This window comes from Hippocampus guttulatus, chromosome 4 (genome assembly GCF_054856545.1).
Source record: "Hippocampus guttulatus isolate MCC_2025c chromosome 4, RoL_Hgut_1.0, whole genome shotgun sequence".
In the NCBI taxonomy this organism is placed as follows: domain Eukaryota; kingdom Metazoa; phylum Chordata; class Actinopteri; order Syngnathiformes; family Syngnathidae; genus Hippocampus; species Hippocampus guttulatus.
The window spans coordinates 19,256,376-19,276,274 of record NC_141264.1 but is presented as its reverse complement, the minus strand read 5'-3'; the positions used below and the strand labels follow the sequence as shown (position 1 = coordinate 19,276,274).

At 45.5% G+C, this 19,899-nt stretch overlaps 1 protein-coding gene and 1 long non-coding RNA gene across 3 annotated transcripts in view; one reads left to right on the top strand and one right to left on the bottom strand.

The window, feature by feature from the left end:
* klf13 (Kruppel like factor 13) overlaps positions 1 to 11,777 on the bottom strand; it is a 24,211-nt gene extending 12,434 nt beyond the window's left edge. The window contains exon 1 of the mRNA XM_086109235.1: positions 10,950 to 11,777. Coding sequence (XP_085965361.1) covers positions 10,950 to 11,556 — 607 coding nt within the window. The 5' untranslated portion in view covers positions 11,557 to 11,777. The remainder of the gene's footprint in view (positions 1 to 10,949) is intronic.
* Positions 1 to 19,899, top strand: part of LOC147206449 (uncharacterized) — a 23,476-nt gene extending 3,577 nt beyond the window's left edge. The window contains exons 2-4 of one of the 2 annotated variants that reach the window (XR_015100705.1): positions 5,674 to 5,842; positions 13,523 to 13,672; positions 17,359 to 19,899. This is a non-coding gene — a long non-coding RNA (uncharacterized LOC147206449). Of the gene's footprint in view, positions 1 to 5,673; positions 5,843 to 7,145; positions 8,272 to 13,522; positions 13,673 to 17,358 lie in introns of those variants that run through there. The other variant, XR_015100706.1, reaches the window with a different exon arrangement.

Sequence of the window (19,899 nt, the reverse complement as noted above, 5' to 3'; positions counted from 1 at the left end):
GGGTGTGGTTGCTTTTTCTCAGAATGTGTCAGTTCGAAAGGGCGGGGTGGTAAAGGGAGTGGGGGGGCAGGGGGTGGGGCAGCACTGACAGGATTGCCTAACAAACACAGTGACCCATTTAGCCGTAAAGGGAGTTACATCATGTGACGACAACTGTACTTCTACCAAGAACTGGCATTTGGGTTGGCGGGGTGGGGGGGCGGGCAGTAGTTCTCCGTGCAATGTGATTATGTCACAGGTACTGTAGTTATACAAGCGTTCACTCTGAGGCCAGTGGGTCAGTAAATAAACAGCTTAGCTCTGACCCTCCCCCACTTTCCTTATATTCACGCCTAAGACTTGGGGATCATCGGTTTCTGCAGAAAGGGTTAAACCGGAGTCGTGAAAGCCGGCCCGGTCCCAGCGAAGGCGAGATCTAATCACTTTTTTGACGTGAGCAACAGTGCGACAACTCGGCGCGGTCACCTGCTCTAACAAAAACGCTCCGGCATATCAAATGGAAGCAGATAACATTCCTGGCGTGTCCTCGGGCATGAAAAAAACACGTGACTCCATCACAGGAGAGCAAATACGTCCTGTAGGGTGAGAAAGGTTTGGGTGTACAGTATAACTTGAAAATATCTCTACAAATTCCAGACAAAGACACAAGGTGCAGAGTAAACCCGCGCGGACTTTAACATGCAAACATCGGAAAGACGGGGAAACTGCATTGGTTAGTTGAATGCCCGTTAAGAGTAGCCGTCACTTCGCCTCAACTCTTTAGTGGTCAACCAGCATGGCAACAAATGAGAGACCAGTTCCAGTGGTCGCCGCTTGGCACGCTTCTGACATATGGTTGCGTGTTTACAGCAGACTATAAGCTCGAGCCAACCCGGAGCCTGCCCTCTCTGCCAGCAGACAAACACCTATGGGACCTCTAGTCTGGAAAGTAAAATGACTAGCTCAGGCTGGTATAAACCCACGCCTTCGTGCGTTAACAGAGATGACGATGAAGCCTAAGGTGCAATGAATAAATATTGGGGAGGAGGAGGAGGAAATATTGGGGTGGTAACATCATTGTTACTGGTTCTGTATGATGGGACTTTTATAGTTTGGGACTGAATGGCCAATTTCCACAAAGAAGTCGAACAAAGCTTTTTTTTCTTCTTCAGTATTTCTAGTGTAAACTCTTTCAAACTATCTGACCTGTACCGTGGCACTTTCATTGCGGTGGCGATCAGTGGTGCGTTAACTGCGCAGGGTGGCGCTAGACATTGCTGTCCAGTAATGCACCACCGGAGAACTGAATCTTCTGTGTTGCACTGGAAGGTAAAAGTAGAATAGGAGGAAAAGATTCCATGCAAGCGTTTGTGCCAGGATGTGTTAAATCTCCTTGGTTGAGTTTCGCGGAAAGTTCTGTGCTGTCTCGCTGCCAGGATATCACAAGCTATTTACAAGGTAGGCACAACATCACCGACACACCCCTGCAGTGGAAACAAACTGAGGAATGGCAAAGAACAGCGGTGCCCAAACCCCGGGCTGCGGACCTATACCGGTCCGCGGGTCATTTGGGGCAAAAAAGGTTTGGGGACCGCTGGCATAGAAGACCAAACTGAACTGTAACAAGTAGGGCAGCGATTCTCAAAGTGGATCCGGCCAACTACTGGCCTACGAACAATGACCCGTTGGTTCTTCAGTGCCTTGAGGGACAAAAATGTCTACCCGCCGTATCCCACAACCCTTATGTTTGGTATTTATCTTTCTCGTACCCCTGTATGTAACATTGTGTGAAACACCGGCGACAAAGGGCGGGGTCAGGTGCGTGTGACCTAAACTCGGTTCAGGAGAGGACTCTTGAAAACCTGGAGATCTATTATCCTTTTGTCGTTATTGAGAGGGACCAGTGAATAGACTGCCGGCACTTGTGGGCCTTATAGCTGTCAGGTTGTGAACAATAGCGGCAGCCTGGCTACCAGCAGGAGAAGCGCTCCTCTAATGCATTTCAATCAGACAGGCGGCGCGTACTAACCGTAACGTTCTTCCCCTCAAGCCGCACTGCACAGGGGATATTGACATTCAGTCTGGAGACACGCAGCGAGGTTGCGTTTGACCGTCCGATTCCTGCATACACTTATCCGTGCATCATTACTTCATCCCCCGTAACTCTTAAGGGAGCGGCAGGGATGGCTCGCCTGCATTGACCAGGTCATCAAATTTGCCTCAATTAGTTTGAGTGGGCACTCTCCTTTCGCCTTGAGTGCATGCAGAAACAACCTGCAGTCTCCTTATCTTTTCAATCCTGGTTAACTAAGGACATGCAAACAGTCGTCACCATTATTAGGTGTTTGCAGCGTGTCCGCAGAGACGGGGCGCAGGCAGGGGGTGCCACATTATCCGTAAACGGTGGGGGCCCGCGGGACAAAGCCAGCTTCGTTTTGCCGATGGGGAGTCTTGACATGACGGCTCATATGAGGCAAACCTTTAGAGGAGCCCGCAAGAAGAACAACAGAGCCGTTTAAACCCTGAGAGGCCTCCGCACTGCTCGATAAGACGAGATACAGACAGAGATAATGTTTGCCTTGGACCCGATGCTATTTAAGTGCGAGAAGTTTGTCCGACGCCATTTTAACGGACCTGATGCGGTTGCTTACCACATGACAGTAGCATGCTGGAGCCAGCAAGCGCAAACCTTTGAAAATGGATCCCAATGAGGACGTTTTGAAAATGACACATTTTATCGTCAAAATTCTGAAAATGGAGGACATGCTTGCATGAATGCTTCCCCAGCAAAGTGTAGCGGGACTGCACCACTAGGGCGAGTACGGTCAGGTCCGTATCCAATATTGGCGCATCGACACATTTTTCTTTTTTTGGGGGGGGGGCTCTAAATACCACCACAATGAGTTTAAGAAAATGATGTGATATGAAGTACCGTCCAATGAGTTCTGAAGAGTTTGGCCAATCACGAGTAGGTAATATTGCGCAAAACACTTCACAATTCACCCTGCCGCTTTTGTCAGCATCCTCAATAAATACAATGGAACCAGTTCCGCCGGCAGCCACATACGCCCATGCCGTGGCGCTACTTAATGAGGTGAAATTATATGAGGAGTAATTTGAGATCACACCCGCGAACTGGGTGAGCATCTCGAGAAATCACCAACTAGTGGGTTGGCACTGATATGACAGCGGTGCTTCTCCACCCAAGTTTTCCGGGGAGAAGACTGCCATCCATCCATTTGCCATACAAAAAGCCAATTCGTGGCCCCTATGCTTCTCTACTGGTGAAGCTCCTCCCCAACATGCAAAGAGATGTCAGTCTCTCAGTTGATATGTTTCACGTCAACATATGCCCTTGACGCAGATTACCACTTTCCTATTCGCAAGGGCTTTGAGCACCAAAACGATGGCACAGCTACAGGTTGAGAACCACGAGTGAATAATATGTGTGAATAGCAAAGGGGTCGCTGCCCCACTTGGTCAGCCAGGTCAGTGTAACATCAGGGCAGATTTTTGCTACGTTTCTTCCCACTGCTGCTGCACAAAAATCTGACATGGGGAAACATAACCCTACCGTTCACCATGATGTTGTCAACTTTGCAAACAAAATACCCAACCGTCCATCCTTCCATCCATTTTCTATAAGTGATCCCTAGCCAAGCTCTCTTTTGTGCGAGACGTTAGGTGAACCCTGGACCGATCACCAGTCAATGACACAAAACACAAAGGACTTCCTTGTTTTTACCGGGTCGATTTCCTGGCCTTCTTCATTGATGGTTCCATTAAATTCTCTTCACCCCTGTGCAGAGAGCCACACCCCGGTGTGCCAGGCAAACACACATGCTCTGGTTTACCACAACAAAGGGACACCCGCCTTAGATACCACAATGAGCATATATGCGGCCCTGCAAGAAACTAAATACTCCATTGAGTTCGACGGCTTTCGTCTGGAAGCCAAATGCAACAGCGCGGACCAAGTCGGAAGGCAAAACTCACAGATGGAATCCCGTGACTGCCTAACAGGGTGCCCTGTGCTTTAGAGGTCTTATCCATTCAAACGGTAATCAGATTAGCCACAGATGCAACTGAATACAGTAAATGACCTACATCAATGGAGGGCATTGACAGTGAATATATACCACAACTCACCCCCCCCCCCCCCCCCCCCGCTCTCCATCTTTTGCAACAGAGCCGTCGCTCGCGTGCCAAGAAGCGCTTTGTTGGTTTTTGAACAGTGCGCAGTGTTCCACAGGTCTGAATCCCTTTCTTCCTGCCACTGGTAATGAACACCACCTCGTAAGTCCTCACCGCCACAACACAACACGCTCCGCCACCTATTTTCTTTTGCGGGCCCGAAGGCTGTAGGGAGGGGCGGCTGGGTGGGAAGAACAAGAGTGGCTTTTGATAGGAATCATCCAAGTGCTACAGTACCTAAAGAATATACGAGCCTGTGGGCAATTGAAATCGGCGTGGCCGTGGAAGTGAACGACGGGGGCCTTTCTGCGTTAGTAGTGGCTATCATACGTGCTCGGCCGCTTAATCCAAGCTAAATCGGGTTTATGATCCAACATTAGCCCAAGAAATATCCCGTTAGCTATAAAGTGCGCGGACTCGATGTAGGTTAGAAAATAAAAATGACATGTGACGCCGGCCTTGTGTGTCCTTTAACGTGCAGTAATACAAGCAGCACATGATTAGAACAGGCACGACAGTGGCTTACACGTTGGTGTTATTTACATCCCTGGGATCAAGTGGATTAACTAATACGGTACCTTGTTTCCAGAGGACACATAACATCCAGCTGCACAGACTTCAAGCAAACATGAAGTGTATTTGACTTCATTGGAATGACCGCAAGGCTCAAATGAAGCTTTCGAATTAGGGAGGGGGGCAGGGGGGGCTACCAAAAGGAGATTTGGAAGTAGACCTGAAGTTGAAAAAAATTCACTCTGGGGACGATTCATGCAGGTCAAATGTACTATCGGTGAAGAAGTAGTAAAGTTGTGGGGCGGCCATCTGCTTGGACCATGTTGAATGGGCAACAGGATAAAGAGATGGATGCACAAATGGATATCCTAAAAGTCTTCTGACTCAGCGAAGAAAAGCGGAGCCACAATATCGTTCAAATTTACGCACTAAATGCTAATTTGTGGGCCACAAAATACGGCAGTCATTTGTGGGTGGGAATGAGTTGTGACATAGGCGCGAAATACTACTTTGTGGCTGCATAGTAGGTCAAATATGTGCAATAAATAAGAATTACAACACATGCATGCACACAAAACCTTTAAGGTAGCGGTAGAGGGCATCCCGTATTTCAGTTAGCCAATACTGTATGTGCTAGCTATGTTTTAATCCACAGCCATCCCAAAAGCTTTTCCAGCAATTGATTTTAACCTACAAATGTGCTCACGTTAGACCAACTTTTTGGCGCCGTACCTAGATTGTGAGCACAGTTGTTTCTTTTAACAGCCATGTCACGTCTGGGGCTCTGCACTTAATCAACAACTCAGCCTAATTTTCCAGCAGGCAGTAGGGCTGGGTTGTGGCTGATGTGGCACATTTTGAAAGCTGCTATTCCACTTTTCACGATCCCTTTTTTTTTTTTTAAAGGTGCCAATGGGAGTGGCTCCAATGTGTGGGGAAAAAAAAACGTTTTACAACCAATTGGTCATTTGTATGCCTTGTTTACAGATCATGTCCAGGTGTGGAATTCCCCCTTGTCGCTTGTGCTGCTTCAGTGACGCGGTGATGCCCATCCCGCCCATATACGCCATTGTGGAAATACAAGCCAACTCAGGATTTACCGGTCTTGGTCCAACAGTGGTGAACCAAACTGAAACCTACAACCTTGGTTGGAAAGGTGGGTTGAATCGAGCAACCGCATGCTGGTCATGGGGTCATTAATTCAAATTTGTGCAAAATTGAAGTCAGTCGCTCATTGTTCGAACATCTGTTTGGGCCAAGGCAATGGAGAAAATGGGGCAGCGGGTAAGAATGTGGCCAGGATAAGAACCCGAGTTTTTTTCCTTTGTTCGTTACAAAGGGTCCAATGCAGACAACATGCCCCCCCCCCCAAAAAAAAAGATCATGCTGCTTTCTTAAACTATGTAGCCAGCATTCCTTAAAGCTTCATGTTTGCAGGAAACAGGAAACTGCTGAGTTTCTCCCGACAACACAGCACGAAAATATCGGTCAGCTGGGAGGGGGTTGGTGGAAATCCTGCCGTGTGGCAGGTAGACACACTGACCTCTTGTACCCGTGTAATATTTTGATTTAGGACGAGACCCAGACTCAGGCAAGGGCGGGAAAACCCCATCTCCACCCCCGCTACCTCATCCCGGCCACATCGGGAGTACTGTGCACTCTTTGTCGCGGCACGAGCCAAAATGTTAAACTGCTGGAAGAGCCGCAGTACATATAATCTCTTTCTGTTACTCCTTTTTCCTGTGTGGAAATTGTGATAATTTAAAAAGAAATGGCCAACACTAATCACAGCTTCACACGTGTACCCAAAAAAAAATAAAAATAAAAAAAATAAAAAATAGAGGGCAAGCATGAATAAGGGTTCGTAAATTACAGTAAATCTGTGCTGCCAGGTGTCGCCACTTTTCATTTTTTTCGGGTGGGCAAAAAAAAAAAAAAGCTAGACAAGCACCTCACTGTATCAGAGGTACTCCCGGCAGACCAGAAAAGTGGTCCAGACAAAACCTCAAACCAGCTGTAAAATATCCCATTAGGCACTTTGTCTTTCGGAAATATTGACCCCGTTCTTCCTCGGTGATGCCAACCATTTTTGAAGAGGTCCAATATACTGTCAAGACGGCCTTTTGTGAGGCACTTAGCAGGGGGACACAGAAGGCCCCGCCTGTTGTTTTATGAAGACATGACTTGTAATGAGCTTGTCAGGGTTGAAGACTCCTTTCGGAATATAACAGACGACATGACATAACCAGAGCACAGTAATGAGGCATGTACGCAGTACACCGTGTACTCACTAACCACAAGAAGCTCATGGGAAAGCCAGTTTTCATCTTTACAAATACTTATGCCCTCCGAAGAGCCGCGCAGTTTTCGTAAGATCGCAACAAAAACTTCAAGGGCAGATGTTCTTTCAAGATGAATATAAACCTGAGATGATGTCTTGTCTAATATGTACACGACAGGATGTGGTGCACGGGAGCCCCTGACACCGGGAGACCAGACCAATGCTGTCTGGTAACCTTGGACAACCCCACAAACCTCCACACAGCAACACTTACCCACTAACTATTTGCTGCCTTCAAACTAAATAACGAAATGCACTTGGGTGAGTGATTTAAAATAATTGTCTACATACTAGAAGCTGTTATGTACAGTGTTAAGAGAAAACACATACAGTATAACGTAAGTAAAGTCTGCTTGAAAAAAAACAACAACACTGTGAGCTATAGTTTATGAACACCATAGGCAATATAAATAAGTGCTTGGTAGGTTTACTATGAAATCTGTCCAGTACTTGAGGAAAATATACATTTATGATCAAGATTAACCAAATTGTGAGCTAAAGCCTTTTTTACTTGTCAAATGGTATTTCTTTTTTTACATTGATGTATTGCTTTACCCAACAGGTTTCAGATCCACTTGTTTTTGCACATATTTTTGAAGGGATGGGGGTGAAATTGGCCTTATTTGAAGATATTGGGTACGCGTGAAGGATGCCGATACCAGTCACTGATACTTAAATACAAAAATATGACATTGAGTAAATCTTTGACAATAGTTGGTGCTATATTGCGGCCACACACATTTGTAAATCATCATGTCTGTTGTAATCCCAGACAGGTCTTTGTTCGGGATCATCAATTATTGCAATTTTATTTGGTATTGGTGTAGTGAGTACTCAAGAGGAAATACTCATACTGGTAAAAAAAAAAAATAATTGTTTTGATAATGGTACCAAGCAAGAATTAACCCAGAATGTCATTTAGGTCGCTGGGAAATAAGCCAAACGCTGTAACGTGTAAATGTTTTAAATTGAGAAAAAGTCCCTCTTTCAAAAAGTATAACAAAAATCTTTCAACATCGTGCTCCCCCTAATGTATTGCTAACTGGTTAATTTTGAAAGACAAATTTTCAGCGCGCGTCAAAGTGTAGGTCTGGTTTGAGCTCCTTGCCAGCTCGCATAAACAAAGACCGCAATGACGGCATTTGCACAAGTAGAAACGTCTGGTACTTGGCTCTCTTTGTTGGGAGGCTATAAAATTGTCCCCCCCCCCCCCCCCCACACACACACACTCTGCAATTACTGGCTGGAACTGACTCGGTGCTTTCTTCGCTCGACTAGTCGGATCTGGAGGGAAGCACACAGCCAGAGTCTGGCTGTGTGAAAAAGCACTGCAAGCTTGGCTGAGGCTGCTCGGCTGAACTCAAATGACCCACATTCTGTGCCCGTGCAATAGAAGGAGAGGAGCGGCTCGTTATTCTCACAGATTATGAGACACGCGCCAATTGCAAGTTACGGGAGGGTGTCCAAACACAACATTACATTTGCCTTAAGGCACCGGTGTTCAAGTAGAGGCCCGGGGGCCAGGCGCGACCCGCATTATCATTTTCTGTGGCCCACAAAGGCATATGGTAATGTGTCAATTTTGTGTTTCTTGCAAATTGTCTCCACTTTTACAAACATAAAGACATGAGATATTGCAAGCATTTTTTTCTTACCAATCCCTCCTAATAAATACATGAAAGAAATGAAAAAAAAAGAAAAGAAACAAACAATTCACTGGCTTCATAATACGCTGTGACTCGTGACAAAAATGAATTTGACACCCTTTCACAAGTAAATCTGTAAAGCAGCTGACATACAGCAGTGTGGTCAAACAGCCTGAGGGGAAAGAAACATGTTTGACACTATTGCGTCTTTAAAACAAAAATCCTGACCCAAAAAAAAAAAAAAAAAACGCAGCATCAGACCCATAACAGACGAACCAGCATTTTCCTGCCCTTGTTCCCAGAACCAAGCCAAGTGTGACACTTCCGCAACTGTGTGTGCTTTCACGTTACCGTGACATTCTTTAATCAAGATAATTTGATGCATGAAAGGAGATCTCTGATGTGGTGTTTAAAAAAAAAAAAAAAAAAAAAAGGCTCATCAGACGGCCACACGTGCTTTCAACACAAGACGGGAAATGTGAGTCTCGCTTCCTTCCGCATGTTGATGCTCTGGATGACCAGAAGTGACACTTGAATTTTTTTTGTTTTTTTTAATCTTTAGCAGTAGCAGCAAACCCCGGCATACAATGTGTGCAGTCATACAGAAAAACAAAAAAAACTCTCGGCAGAGGATAAAGAATGTATGACTGGGGAATATTGTGTGATGTTGTCTGTTTATATGTGTTTCTTTGATTTGAATATCCGTTGCTTAAACGGTTTCTGGCGTTTTCCAAATTTCTTTCAGTACTGCGCTAGCAGTAGCATTTGTTGTGCAAAGATGTTCACTTGCTTGAGAGTGTAATTCTCTTTGTTTGATGTTTAGTTTGACAGCAAACAAACAATTTTGAAGCCACTATCACTAACTACCCAACTGCCTGCTTATTGTGAAGCCACTTGATATGAGTTCAAAGCGACGGCCAACATGACAGTGCACAATAGCAAAAGATCTGGGTCATACGTAGATGTTTCCGATAATCACCTCAGTTGTCACATCCATCCATCCATCCATCCATTTTCCGAACCGCTTGATCCTCACTAGGGTCGCGGGGGGTGCTGGAGCCTATCCCAGCTGTCTTCGGGCAGTAGGCGGGGGACACCCTGAATCGGTTGCCAGCCAATCGCAGGGCACACAGAGACGAACAACCATCCACGCCCACACTCACACCTAGGGACAATTTAGAGCATCCAATCAGCCTGCCATGCATGTTTTTTGGAATGTGGGAGGAAACCGGAGCACCCGGAGAAAACCCACGCAGGCCCGGGGAGAACATGCAAACTCCACACAGGGAGGCCGGAGCTGGAATCGAACCCGGTACCTCTGCACTGTGAAGCCGACGTGCTAACCACTGGACTACCGGGCCGCCAGTTGTCACATCCAAGGGGCATAAAGTGATCACCCGTTAGGCCATTCATGTGCTTGTCAACAATGAATAGGAGCATAATCTGATCACAAACAAGGCGGTCTTGTGAAGTACGTTCAATTTTGGAGGGCTTTCCTTTCAACACAATCACCTTTGTGAGACCAAAGCGTAAGTGGTGATTACACGGTGCATGTGTGTCATATGTGCTGCAGAGGGCTGTGTGCGTGCGAAGGAAAGGAAAGGGAAGGGAAGGGTTTGGAGACGCTGCAGAAAGGAGGCGAGGCTCCTCGGTCTGGTCTCTGGGCTCAGCTAGTAGAGTCTGTTGCTGGCCAGATCAGCTGGCAGCCTGTCTAGCGGGGGTGTGGCACATCACAACAAAGGGCTTTGGGCACACACTGCTCATATCAACCCCCTCAATTTTGACTCGCATCTACATCCTTGACCACCCCTCCTCGTGTGGCTTATCCACAGGAATGCAAAAGCAAACCTGTGGCGCTCCTTGGAGAAGGTCGCGGGGATGCGTTGTACTTGCGGTGAACTTTTAGCGTGCTCCTCGAATCATTTGAGTCTCGAGACGCAATTGAAGTCGTCGCAATTACTCAACGCATAAAAGAGCAAGAGGAAGAAAACAAGGGCCGGAAGTCTGCATTGTGTGTGCGCGTTGGCGCTGCAGATCGGTTTAGCTATCGGGGCTGGCAAGTGGAGGCGAGCTGCGAGACGCGAATTGGGAGTGGGAGTGGCACTATTTTCGGCTCGCACCCTCCGCGCAAACCAAAAAGGAAAGTTCAACCGAGTTGCGTCGAACAATGAGAGCGACCGAAACACGTACGCACGGTGACAAGCGGTGTTAAATGCGCAGCCCGTTCAATTCAAGCACGTTCCCACGCAAGTGTAAAGAGCACACGTGCAACTGACCTGTGTGCGTCCGCAAGTGCGCCTTGAGATGCGACGATTTGCCATAAACTTTTTCGCAACCTGAATAGTGGCATTTGTGCTTTTTCTGCGGGGACTCGGGCTCGTTGCGACCTCTCGATCTTTTGCCCCTTTGTTTGAGCGACGGATCCGAGATGGTGATGGTAGGTGTGGCACAGTTTGCATCCTCCGTCAACCCGGCCTGGCTCTCCTCCTTGCTCCTCGCCTGCTCGCCGAGCACGCCGTTGGGAGTCTGCTGGTTAAAATCCGCCAGGATCCTGGCCACCACGTACAGGGAGGAGTTGTCCTTCACCACGGGTTCTTTGGCGTCCTCCGGGTTCCTCGGAGGGGGAGGCGACGGGTTCTCCGGCTTCATCTCCCGGTTGTTGACCCTCGGAGCGTGGACGACCGCACGGCTGGACATCGAGACAAGGCACTCCGCTGCGAAGTGATCCATGACGTCTTTCAAAGAACTCTTTCCCCCCCCCCCGGCCCCACTATGACATCCAAAAGAGAAAACGATGGCGTGGCGTGCGTGGTGGGGCGGGGGGAGAAAAGAACTTGTTCCGTGGTTCCCTTTGTGTGGCGGATAGAAGGAGGTGGTTCTCATCAGAGAGACTTTACGCTCTTCATACCCGGCTTTCCGAGTCTCGTCAGTAATAACATCCTGCGTGACGATCGCAAGCGCGCACAAGTCCCCCCCGAGTGAAGGAGATGAAAGGAAAAGGACAAAGTCTTTGTTGAGTGCGGCAACTCTTAAAAGTTGGATGTGTGAACTCGTCCCATGGTTGCTTCAGATGCTCCCTAGCATATAGTGAGAGTGTCTCGGAGCGCCTGTCCCCGCAGCCTGTATCCATGCTGGGGGCGTGTCCTGCACCGGCACCGCGTTGCTGCATCGTCACCGCGCCAAGCTCTCATTGGGTGCAGCGTGGCCCCAAAAGACTCCCGACACGCAGACACTTTCAAAGTCTCACCACAGGTTGCCAATGGTGGGTTCGGATGGTTAACAGGAAAGCCGCGATGTGGTTCGGGTAGTTATCGATGCGTGACGAATTGAGATGACAAAAATGCACATTTGAGGCAGTGCGATATGTGCAGAATAGTTCTGAGGTTTGGGGTTCGAATCTCCGTTCGGGCCTTGCAGTGTGGAGTTTGCCTGTTCTCCCCTCAGCCCTTGTGTGATCCACTTTGCCCACCACCCCCTCCTACAGTCCCAAAACATCCATTAGGTTCGTTGAAGACAAATTGTTACGAGCCTCATTCCAGTAATCAGGCCTTGAACAACAAAAGGTTTGAACAATCAAAAAAATAACCACATGCTAGTTTCGCCCCCCCCCACCCCCTGCAAAGGGCTATCGTGCAAAACAAAATATTATTAAACGACTGCACAAAATTGATGAACACTAAACCAACATTAGGTGCAGTGACTCTTAATGTGCACCTTTTCACACACACACAAAATCAACTCATCATTTTAATATCATTCCGGTACTACGTTTGTCCAGCATGTCATTGCAAATCTGCACAAATATTTGTGGAGTGCAACATGGAATAAAAACAAAGGCACTAAGTATTGTGTAATAAAGTAAGGTGAACTACAATTGTGCGATAAGATAAGAAAACCTTTATTAGTCTCGCAATGGAGAAATTCCAAATTCACAGCAACAAAGTTATGAAATGAAGAAGGAAGTAGAACAACAAAATATAAGAGCTGCTGGAAAGGCAGCCACTCCCGCGGCGCGATTTTGAAGTCAAAACTGACCCCTTGACCCCTTATCTCTCAGTTAAGAGAGAGAGATTGACACATATATTGCTTATTTGGTGAAGTTCAGTCATCAGTCTTTTGACTTTTTCATACATGTCAACTTTTCGGAGCGCCAACCTGTATAAACTACCAAAAAAAATCCTTATAAAGAACAAAAAAATCCTTATAACATACCAAAGCATTTTATATGTCAAAATCCCATGACATTTTCAATGATATTTATTGTAGATCTCCATAATACAATGTCTGGTTAATGTCTAATCATCATTCTACTTAGTGGCATTACTGTGTTACTCCTGCGTTACTTTTTTCACCAACTCCAAATGCTGACCCATCGGCTGGAAGTTACAGCATCCATTCATATTTACTTTGGGAATGAAAGCATTCGAGTAGACTAGCACTATTCTGGGCAAAAGCAAACGGAACTACCTGTTAGGGGGGGGGGGAAACATTTTCAGAATCCGTATGATTTGTGCGATACGGCCATATACGTAAGATTCACCACAAAAATCCGTATGAACTACGGCTAAACCGTATGAGTTGACAGGTATGCTTATTTGACGGGGGCACTTGTATACATCCATGATGGGTAGCATAGTAATAGAAGATAATTGAAAATAATTTTGTTACATAAATAAATGAACCCGTCCACCAGAATATTTTGCACATTAAATACACAACTCTTGTGGGGGTTATTCAGGAGTTGACGTCAGTAAAAACCACAGCGAAATATTGTGCCCACCCCTGTAACATTAATAGTGTGCATCTTTTTTGGAAAATGGTTTCTTCTTCTTCTTCTTCTCTGTTGCAGTGGACCTCCACAAACCTTTTTCTGAGAAACTCCGGAGGCTCTGCCAGTTGACATGCCGCCAGACAGCACAGGCAAAGTCTTCTTCAGATCATCCTCAGGGAGCACACAAGTGGCACACTGTGGAGGAAGTGAGAGTCAACATACAGAACTGTGAGATCTTGTCATTATTTGACATTTTTCATAGGACAGTGCTCATTTTGTAGGCTTGATTGCATGCAAAGGTAGTTTTCAGTCCGATTGTACTTGAGAATTTCAATTCAGATGACAACCACGTGTGGAAATGGGGTGCGACTCCAAACAGGAAAGCAAAAATCGCTAACGCAAAAGGACATGCGTGAAAGACAGACATCCCGCCACTTATCAAACGTGCTTTAATTCCAGGATGTCTCAATTGAGGAACCTTAGAAAAACTATAACATGTTCTTTCATACTTATTTGTCCAGAAAGGATGAACAAATAAATTTGAGGGTTGTTAAATCGGAGCAGAAATAAACCACCAAGTCAGTATTAGATCTGCTTCTGTGCTGCAGCTGATGCGCTCCTGTGAGAATGAATGCACACTTTCAGCACGGTGCACAAAAGCAGTGCACTAGAATGTTCCCAGTGTTCAGCCGGAGCAAGGCGACATGCCATTCAGAAGGCCATCTGGCTGTATTATTTTACATATTCTTTGGCCGCAAAAAAAAGACAAAACATGATGCTCTCGTGTTTTCATGTACGTCTTCTTGAGGAGAGGGTCTATTTCCTCTTTCTCAAAGCGCCGTGTGGGCTGTGTTGAAATTTGTGAGTGCAAATCAACTTCCAAGCACACACCCACCAAAGGGCTAAGAAAATCAGCTTCAGCTTATAAAACCGCAGAGAAGAAGTTGTTTTTTTTATGATTGCAAATCCTGAATTGGATTTGGGTTTTTGGGGGGGGGTTCTCAAACTGCAGCAATATGATGTGCCCCGGGGACCTTTTGTACTCTGAGATAGCCATTTAGTATCTGGCATTGACATCCAGTTCCGGAGCAGATTGGCCACTTCACATTGTTTGTAATCGGAGGGACTTCTCAAAGCACAGTCTGACCACTTTGACCGTCGACGCGGCTGTCATGCCAAGGTCAGTGTGAAAAGCATGAAAAGTCACAGGGAGAGTCAATTTGTTATCGCTGTATTCTCTTATTTGGCAGGTGGTCAGTGCTGTAACCTCTGGCTCCTTTCCAGGGATTGATTTCCATGTCTGTACGCACAAAATTTGGAAAAACATCGCTACTGTCGAGGTCATGAATGGAAAACTTAAATGATTGATTGGTCACAATTTCATCAGCGCTACTGAGTGTGTGTGTGTGTGTGTGTGTGTGTGTGTGTGTGTGTGTGTGTGTGTGTGTGTGTGTGTGTGTGTGTTGAGGGATGGTGGGGCAAAAAAAAAAAACAGCACACTTCCTAACCAGATGTATGGCAAAAAATCAATTTTAAATACGGACAAAAGATGTGCTTTTTTTATCCGACCAATATACACCACAATATCGGAAGACATTTTATGCTCAATGCATGTACGAAGAAGTGCCTTCAACAAAAAAGCGTTTGAAAAATCCAAAATAGCCACATACTGCGATCGTTCTTTTCCCAGTGCAAAGGGCTCTCATCCTTAAAAATGACCATTCAAGGACGTCACAAAACTACTCAACAGCAAACCAACATTAACACGCAAGAACATTTTTTGACAAAAATAAACTCACACAAAATTTTAAGTCTTTTTAGGTACCATGTTTGCCCTGCATGTCATTCCAAATCTGGTAAAAATATTTAGCTTACTATACTCACATTGGTGCAAGTGCAACAAAGATGTGTCTGCCATCTCGTGGTACATGGTGGTATTACAACTTTAAACTATGCAGTGGACCCCCACTATTGGTGGGCATAGGTACCCACCAATAGTGGGCTGGCACACGAGTTACGTATTTTAAACCGAAAAATTATTCAAAGAAAAAAAAATGCCGATAAGCTTCTATTGGAAAGTTCCCATGAAAAACAATCCGTGAATTGGCAAGTCCATGGATACCGAACCATGAGTATGCGGGAATCCACTGTAGTAGAGGAAACAGTTCTAACACCCACCTTCCCAATTTTAGTTTTGATCAAAAAATTTATTTATGTATGTATTTATTTGTTTAATAATCAAAGGCCTACTCAGGGCCACCAGTTGCCCATTACTGGTTTTGGTTGATGACACCGTGACGATTAAACGGGACTGAAAGTACCGTGGAGTTCAGATCCGTTGGTTGTCTGCTAGCTGACAAACTGTGGATGATGACAAATAGAATCCATTACCCCAGTTCGTCAAGCACATACCACAAACTCATACAACTTTCACAGCAGGGCCACGGAGGGCCAGAGGTCACCAAATAAATACTTTGGAACTTCTGAAAAGTCAGGTCAATACACACGGCAGAAAGTAGTTCTTTCCACTCAAACGTCTACCCACACACCAAAAACCTGAACAAACACTGTCAACATGCCAAAGATGTAGGCAGAATGTGCTACCCCTCTGATGCAAAAGGCTCAGACTGCCAATGTTTCTCCAGCTTTTGAAAACATTCTGAGTTCTTCAGAACAAATACATCTACACTAACCCTTGCTTGTTGCGTAACTTTCAAATATAAATGCACTTTTTAGACTGTTTTGAACATAATTACATTTTTATACAATTTCATACATGTGTTTGGGAGATTTCTTGATGGTCTGATGAAACCAAAGTTGAATATTTTGACCATAATTCCAAAAGCTGTTTGGCGCAAACACAAAACTCTTCAATACCCGCCGACAACGACACATGGTGATGGCAGCATCATGCTTTCGGGGCTGTTTTTCTTCTTACCTTCTCCAAGGTGGAGAGAATAATGAATAATTCATTATCACTGTTCATTCTAGCGCAAAACCTTGTGATTAAAACCTATTGTGACAAAGGCCCACGTCTCAAACTGTAGCAATAAAAAAATAGTTCTGTTTTTTTCATCACAGTTAAAGCTAGCGCAATGCTAGTGCCAAACCTTCAGGCTTCTGGTGGAAAGCAAAATGTCAGGAATAGCCGACAAGAGCATTTCAATTTGGGGTTAATCAGAGGCACTTTAAAGTGGGGGTGGATGTGTGCTGAAAGGGCCTTGTAGACTTTTTATACCCACCGTAAGGAAAACCGACATCTAGCTTTTCAGAAACAAGCATTAGCAACTTTCACTTCAAGCGTATCAATCCGGCTACAAAATAATTATTGTGACAAAGGCCCACATCACAAACTGTAGCAATAAAACACATAATCTGTTTTTATACTTTTCCTTCATGGAAAAAAGTAGCGCATGCTGCATCATCAAGCCGCCCCCCACCCCAAACACGTCGTCCAAAAATTAATAACTGCGAAAGTAGATTCCAGTGCTTTTATTGCAAGCCATTCTTTATGTTCTTATTTTTGTGACGCGTCAAATGTTGCTACCGGTAGAGTTAGCGTTAACCTGTTAACACTTTTGCTACTGTTTTAGCAACGCTTTTTTGAACACTTCCGCACTACTTTAGTTTTCACTAAAGTTACACTTACTCTCGCAAGTAGAAGAGCTAATGAACAGGTAATGGGGCGGGGGCGGGGGGGGGCGGCTGGGGGGTTGAACTCAGTGCTATTATCAGGTGAGACTTTGTTAGACCCCATGTCGTCTTTTGCTGTTGATTTTATACAAATGTATTTTGCATGGGAGAGGAAACCCGACACAGCAAAAAGAAACAAGTGTTAAGGAAGTTACTGAGCGAATAAAGCTCTAATCTTGGTACTTATTTGTCCCATTGTCTCCTCTTTTGTTGTTGCTCAGCAAAGCTTACTCATCCTGAGTGACACACCAACAACAGGCCCTGTGACTAATGATGACAAAGCAGGCTGCTATTTCACCTGTGTAGAAAAAAGAGGATTCGTTAGACGGTAAGGCTAAACGGGACACATGGAGGTTGGAGTACAACATATTATGATGTTTCACTGGGCCACAGGTGACATATTGATTGTGAAAACGAAACCGGGCGGAGGGCGTGAAGTTTTTGAGCGCAGCGATCATGTGGGTGGGGGTTCAATGAGTCAGTCATGCGGCGCCGAGACAAGTTGAAACGACGCGTAAAAGCCACAACGTCTGGTTTAGCTGCAGTTTAGCAAGGTCTATGTGTTACAAAAGCACCAAAATTATTGAGTGCTTATCGGCAAGCTCGCATAACATGACTGGCAAACAGAGATGATTGACCGAGACAACAGTGAAAGTCATGCTGCAAGTACAAAGGCGGTACAATGCACATGTTGTCGGGAAACATCCTTTGATTTTCAGGCATGAACAAACAACTGTAATCAGTTTTTGTGATGAAACAATTTGGGTTCAACACTAAAGGACAACGTGTTCTCGTTCACAGAAAAACTCCAATCATACATGGTTGTATTTTTGAAAAAAAAAAATTGAATGAGGTGTAGCAAGGAGTTGTCTGGCTTTGTGCAAAGGAAACAAATTAACAAGACACCTACAGTGCCACTTTAAAGGGCACAAATGAACATAATATCTTGGAATTATGGGACTACTTGTCAGACAACTAATAGGAACACACATACAGATATAATTTAGCGTTTAAATGGAATATGAAAAAACAATCATGAATAAAGGAAAAGCGACAGGACAGTTTGGATGGAGTACTGTCACCATGCTTGTTTGTGTGTTCCCATTGGTCCAAAGGAGCATATGCTAAGTTGATCCCATCAGCATTTCATTGAATGTCGAAAATAAAAATTTGCACCAAGCAGTACAGTAGTTTCTTTCACACAAATAACAAACCAGATATTCGAATTAGTATCATGTAGTCAACAATTTTAATCGTAGAAAAGGGGCATACAGTCATATTAGCATGTTAGCATGTACACACAAACTTCCAGCGCCTTTGGTGGAAGTCAAATCGTGTAGGTAACGGTTATGTTAGCGTATAAGATGACTTTGACATGATATTAAACCGGTGTGGGTTCATAGTTTGTGGAATATTTACAGCTTCAGCTATGAATAGAGATATTTGTAAACATTTTTTAGGAGGGCTTACATTTTGCTTTTAGCAACAGAGCTCGTTGTACGGCTATGATGTCATGGTACTTAATACTTATACTTAATACTTAATAACGATATCATGTCTACACAGCCCACGAGATCCAGATCAAGGTTTACCACTCCAAATTGTATGGGCGGAATTGGCGGACGGTATATGCAATATTCGGGCACAAAGTGCCATGAGAGCCGTGTGACATAGGCAAGGGGCGGAGGCTAAAAGAAGGTCACTGCATCGCTTCGCACGCTGGTAGGAGGCGTTGATCTAAGATGGAGTTCACTGTGCTCGTCATCCTCCCTCTGCCGCGCCTCCAGGCTGTCCACGTTCAGCCGCACAACAGAGGCAGCCTTTTTCACCCCGATGTTAATCCTTTCTGCCTCCCCCGCCTTGATGCCGCATCCCAGGCACGCCACCACAAAGAACAAAGTGCTGGCCCGCACTCATTGACGGAATGCCGCATAAACGGACAGCCAGATGAGCGCTCTATCGCTCGCTCGCTCTCTCGTACGCACAAAGTTATGTTCGTGAACCCGAGCCGAGATCCACGTCACTCCGTTGACCCGAGGCTGACGCCCAGCCTCGACTCTGTGCATTGTTCCCTCTCATCGCGGCATGTTGGCTTTGTCCGTCTCGCACAATGTAGCTCAAAAGAGCAAAGTGAAGCGGACACGTTTTGGTTTTTGCACCCATTTACTCGTCGGTGGTGACCCTATTCAGGATGCATTGATCAGTACGCTGGCCGGGGAGGGATGGGGGCCGCCATTCAGCTGGTCGCCGGGACCGCAGGCGCTGCATGAACTCGTTGTGCTGATGCCATTGGCGTTGGGGGCATCCTTTTTAAGACCTTTCAAGAGAGGCACTTACAGTACATCGCTAGCATCCATTTTTGAGTACTTGCAAGACTTGACGGAGCACAGCTTCATGACATTCAGTTGGGACTTGATTTTATCACCGATATTTTGCAGGTCAATCGACATTTATCACTGCTACTGGTTACTTTAAAAAATGGTGCAGCTGCGCAAACTGCACAACTGTCATATTATGGTATTGCATGACTGATCGCTTGCTCTCTGCCAGATGACTCTGCACATTGTCGCACAGCTGTCATTGGGTGGTACTACTGCACAACGGTACCCTTTCCATTACGGAAAGTCCTTCGATGCTTATATGTCATGTCTTTGTTTATCGTAGTTGTTTGTTATTGCAATACTAGTGTTGCCTGTACTACCGGAGACAAATTCCTTGTGTGTTCTCCATACCTTGGCCAATAAAGATGATTCCGACACTAA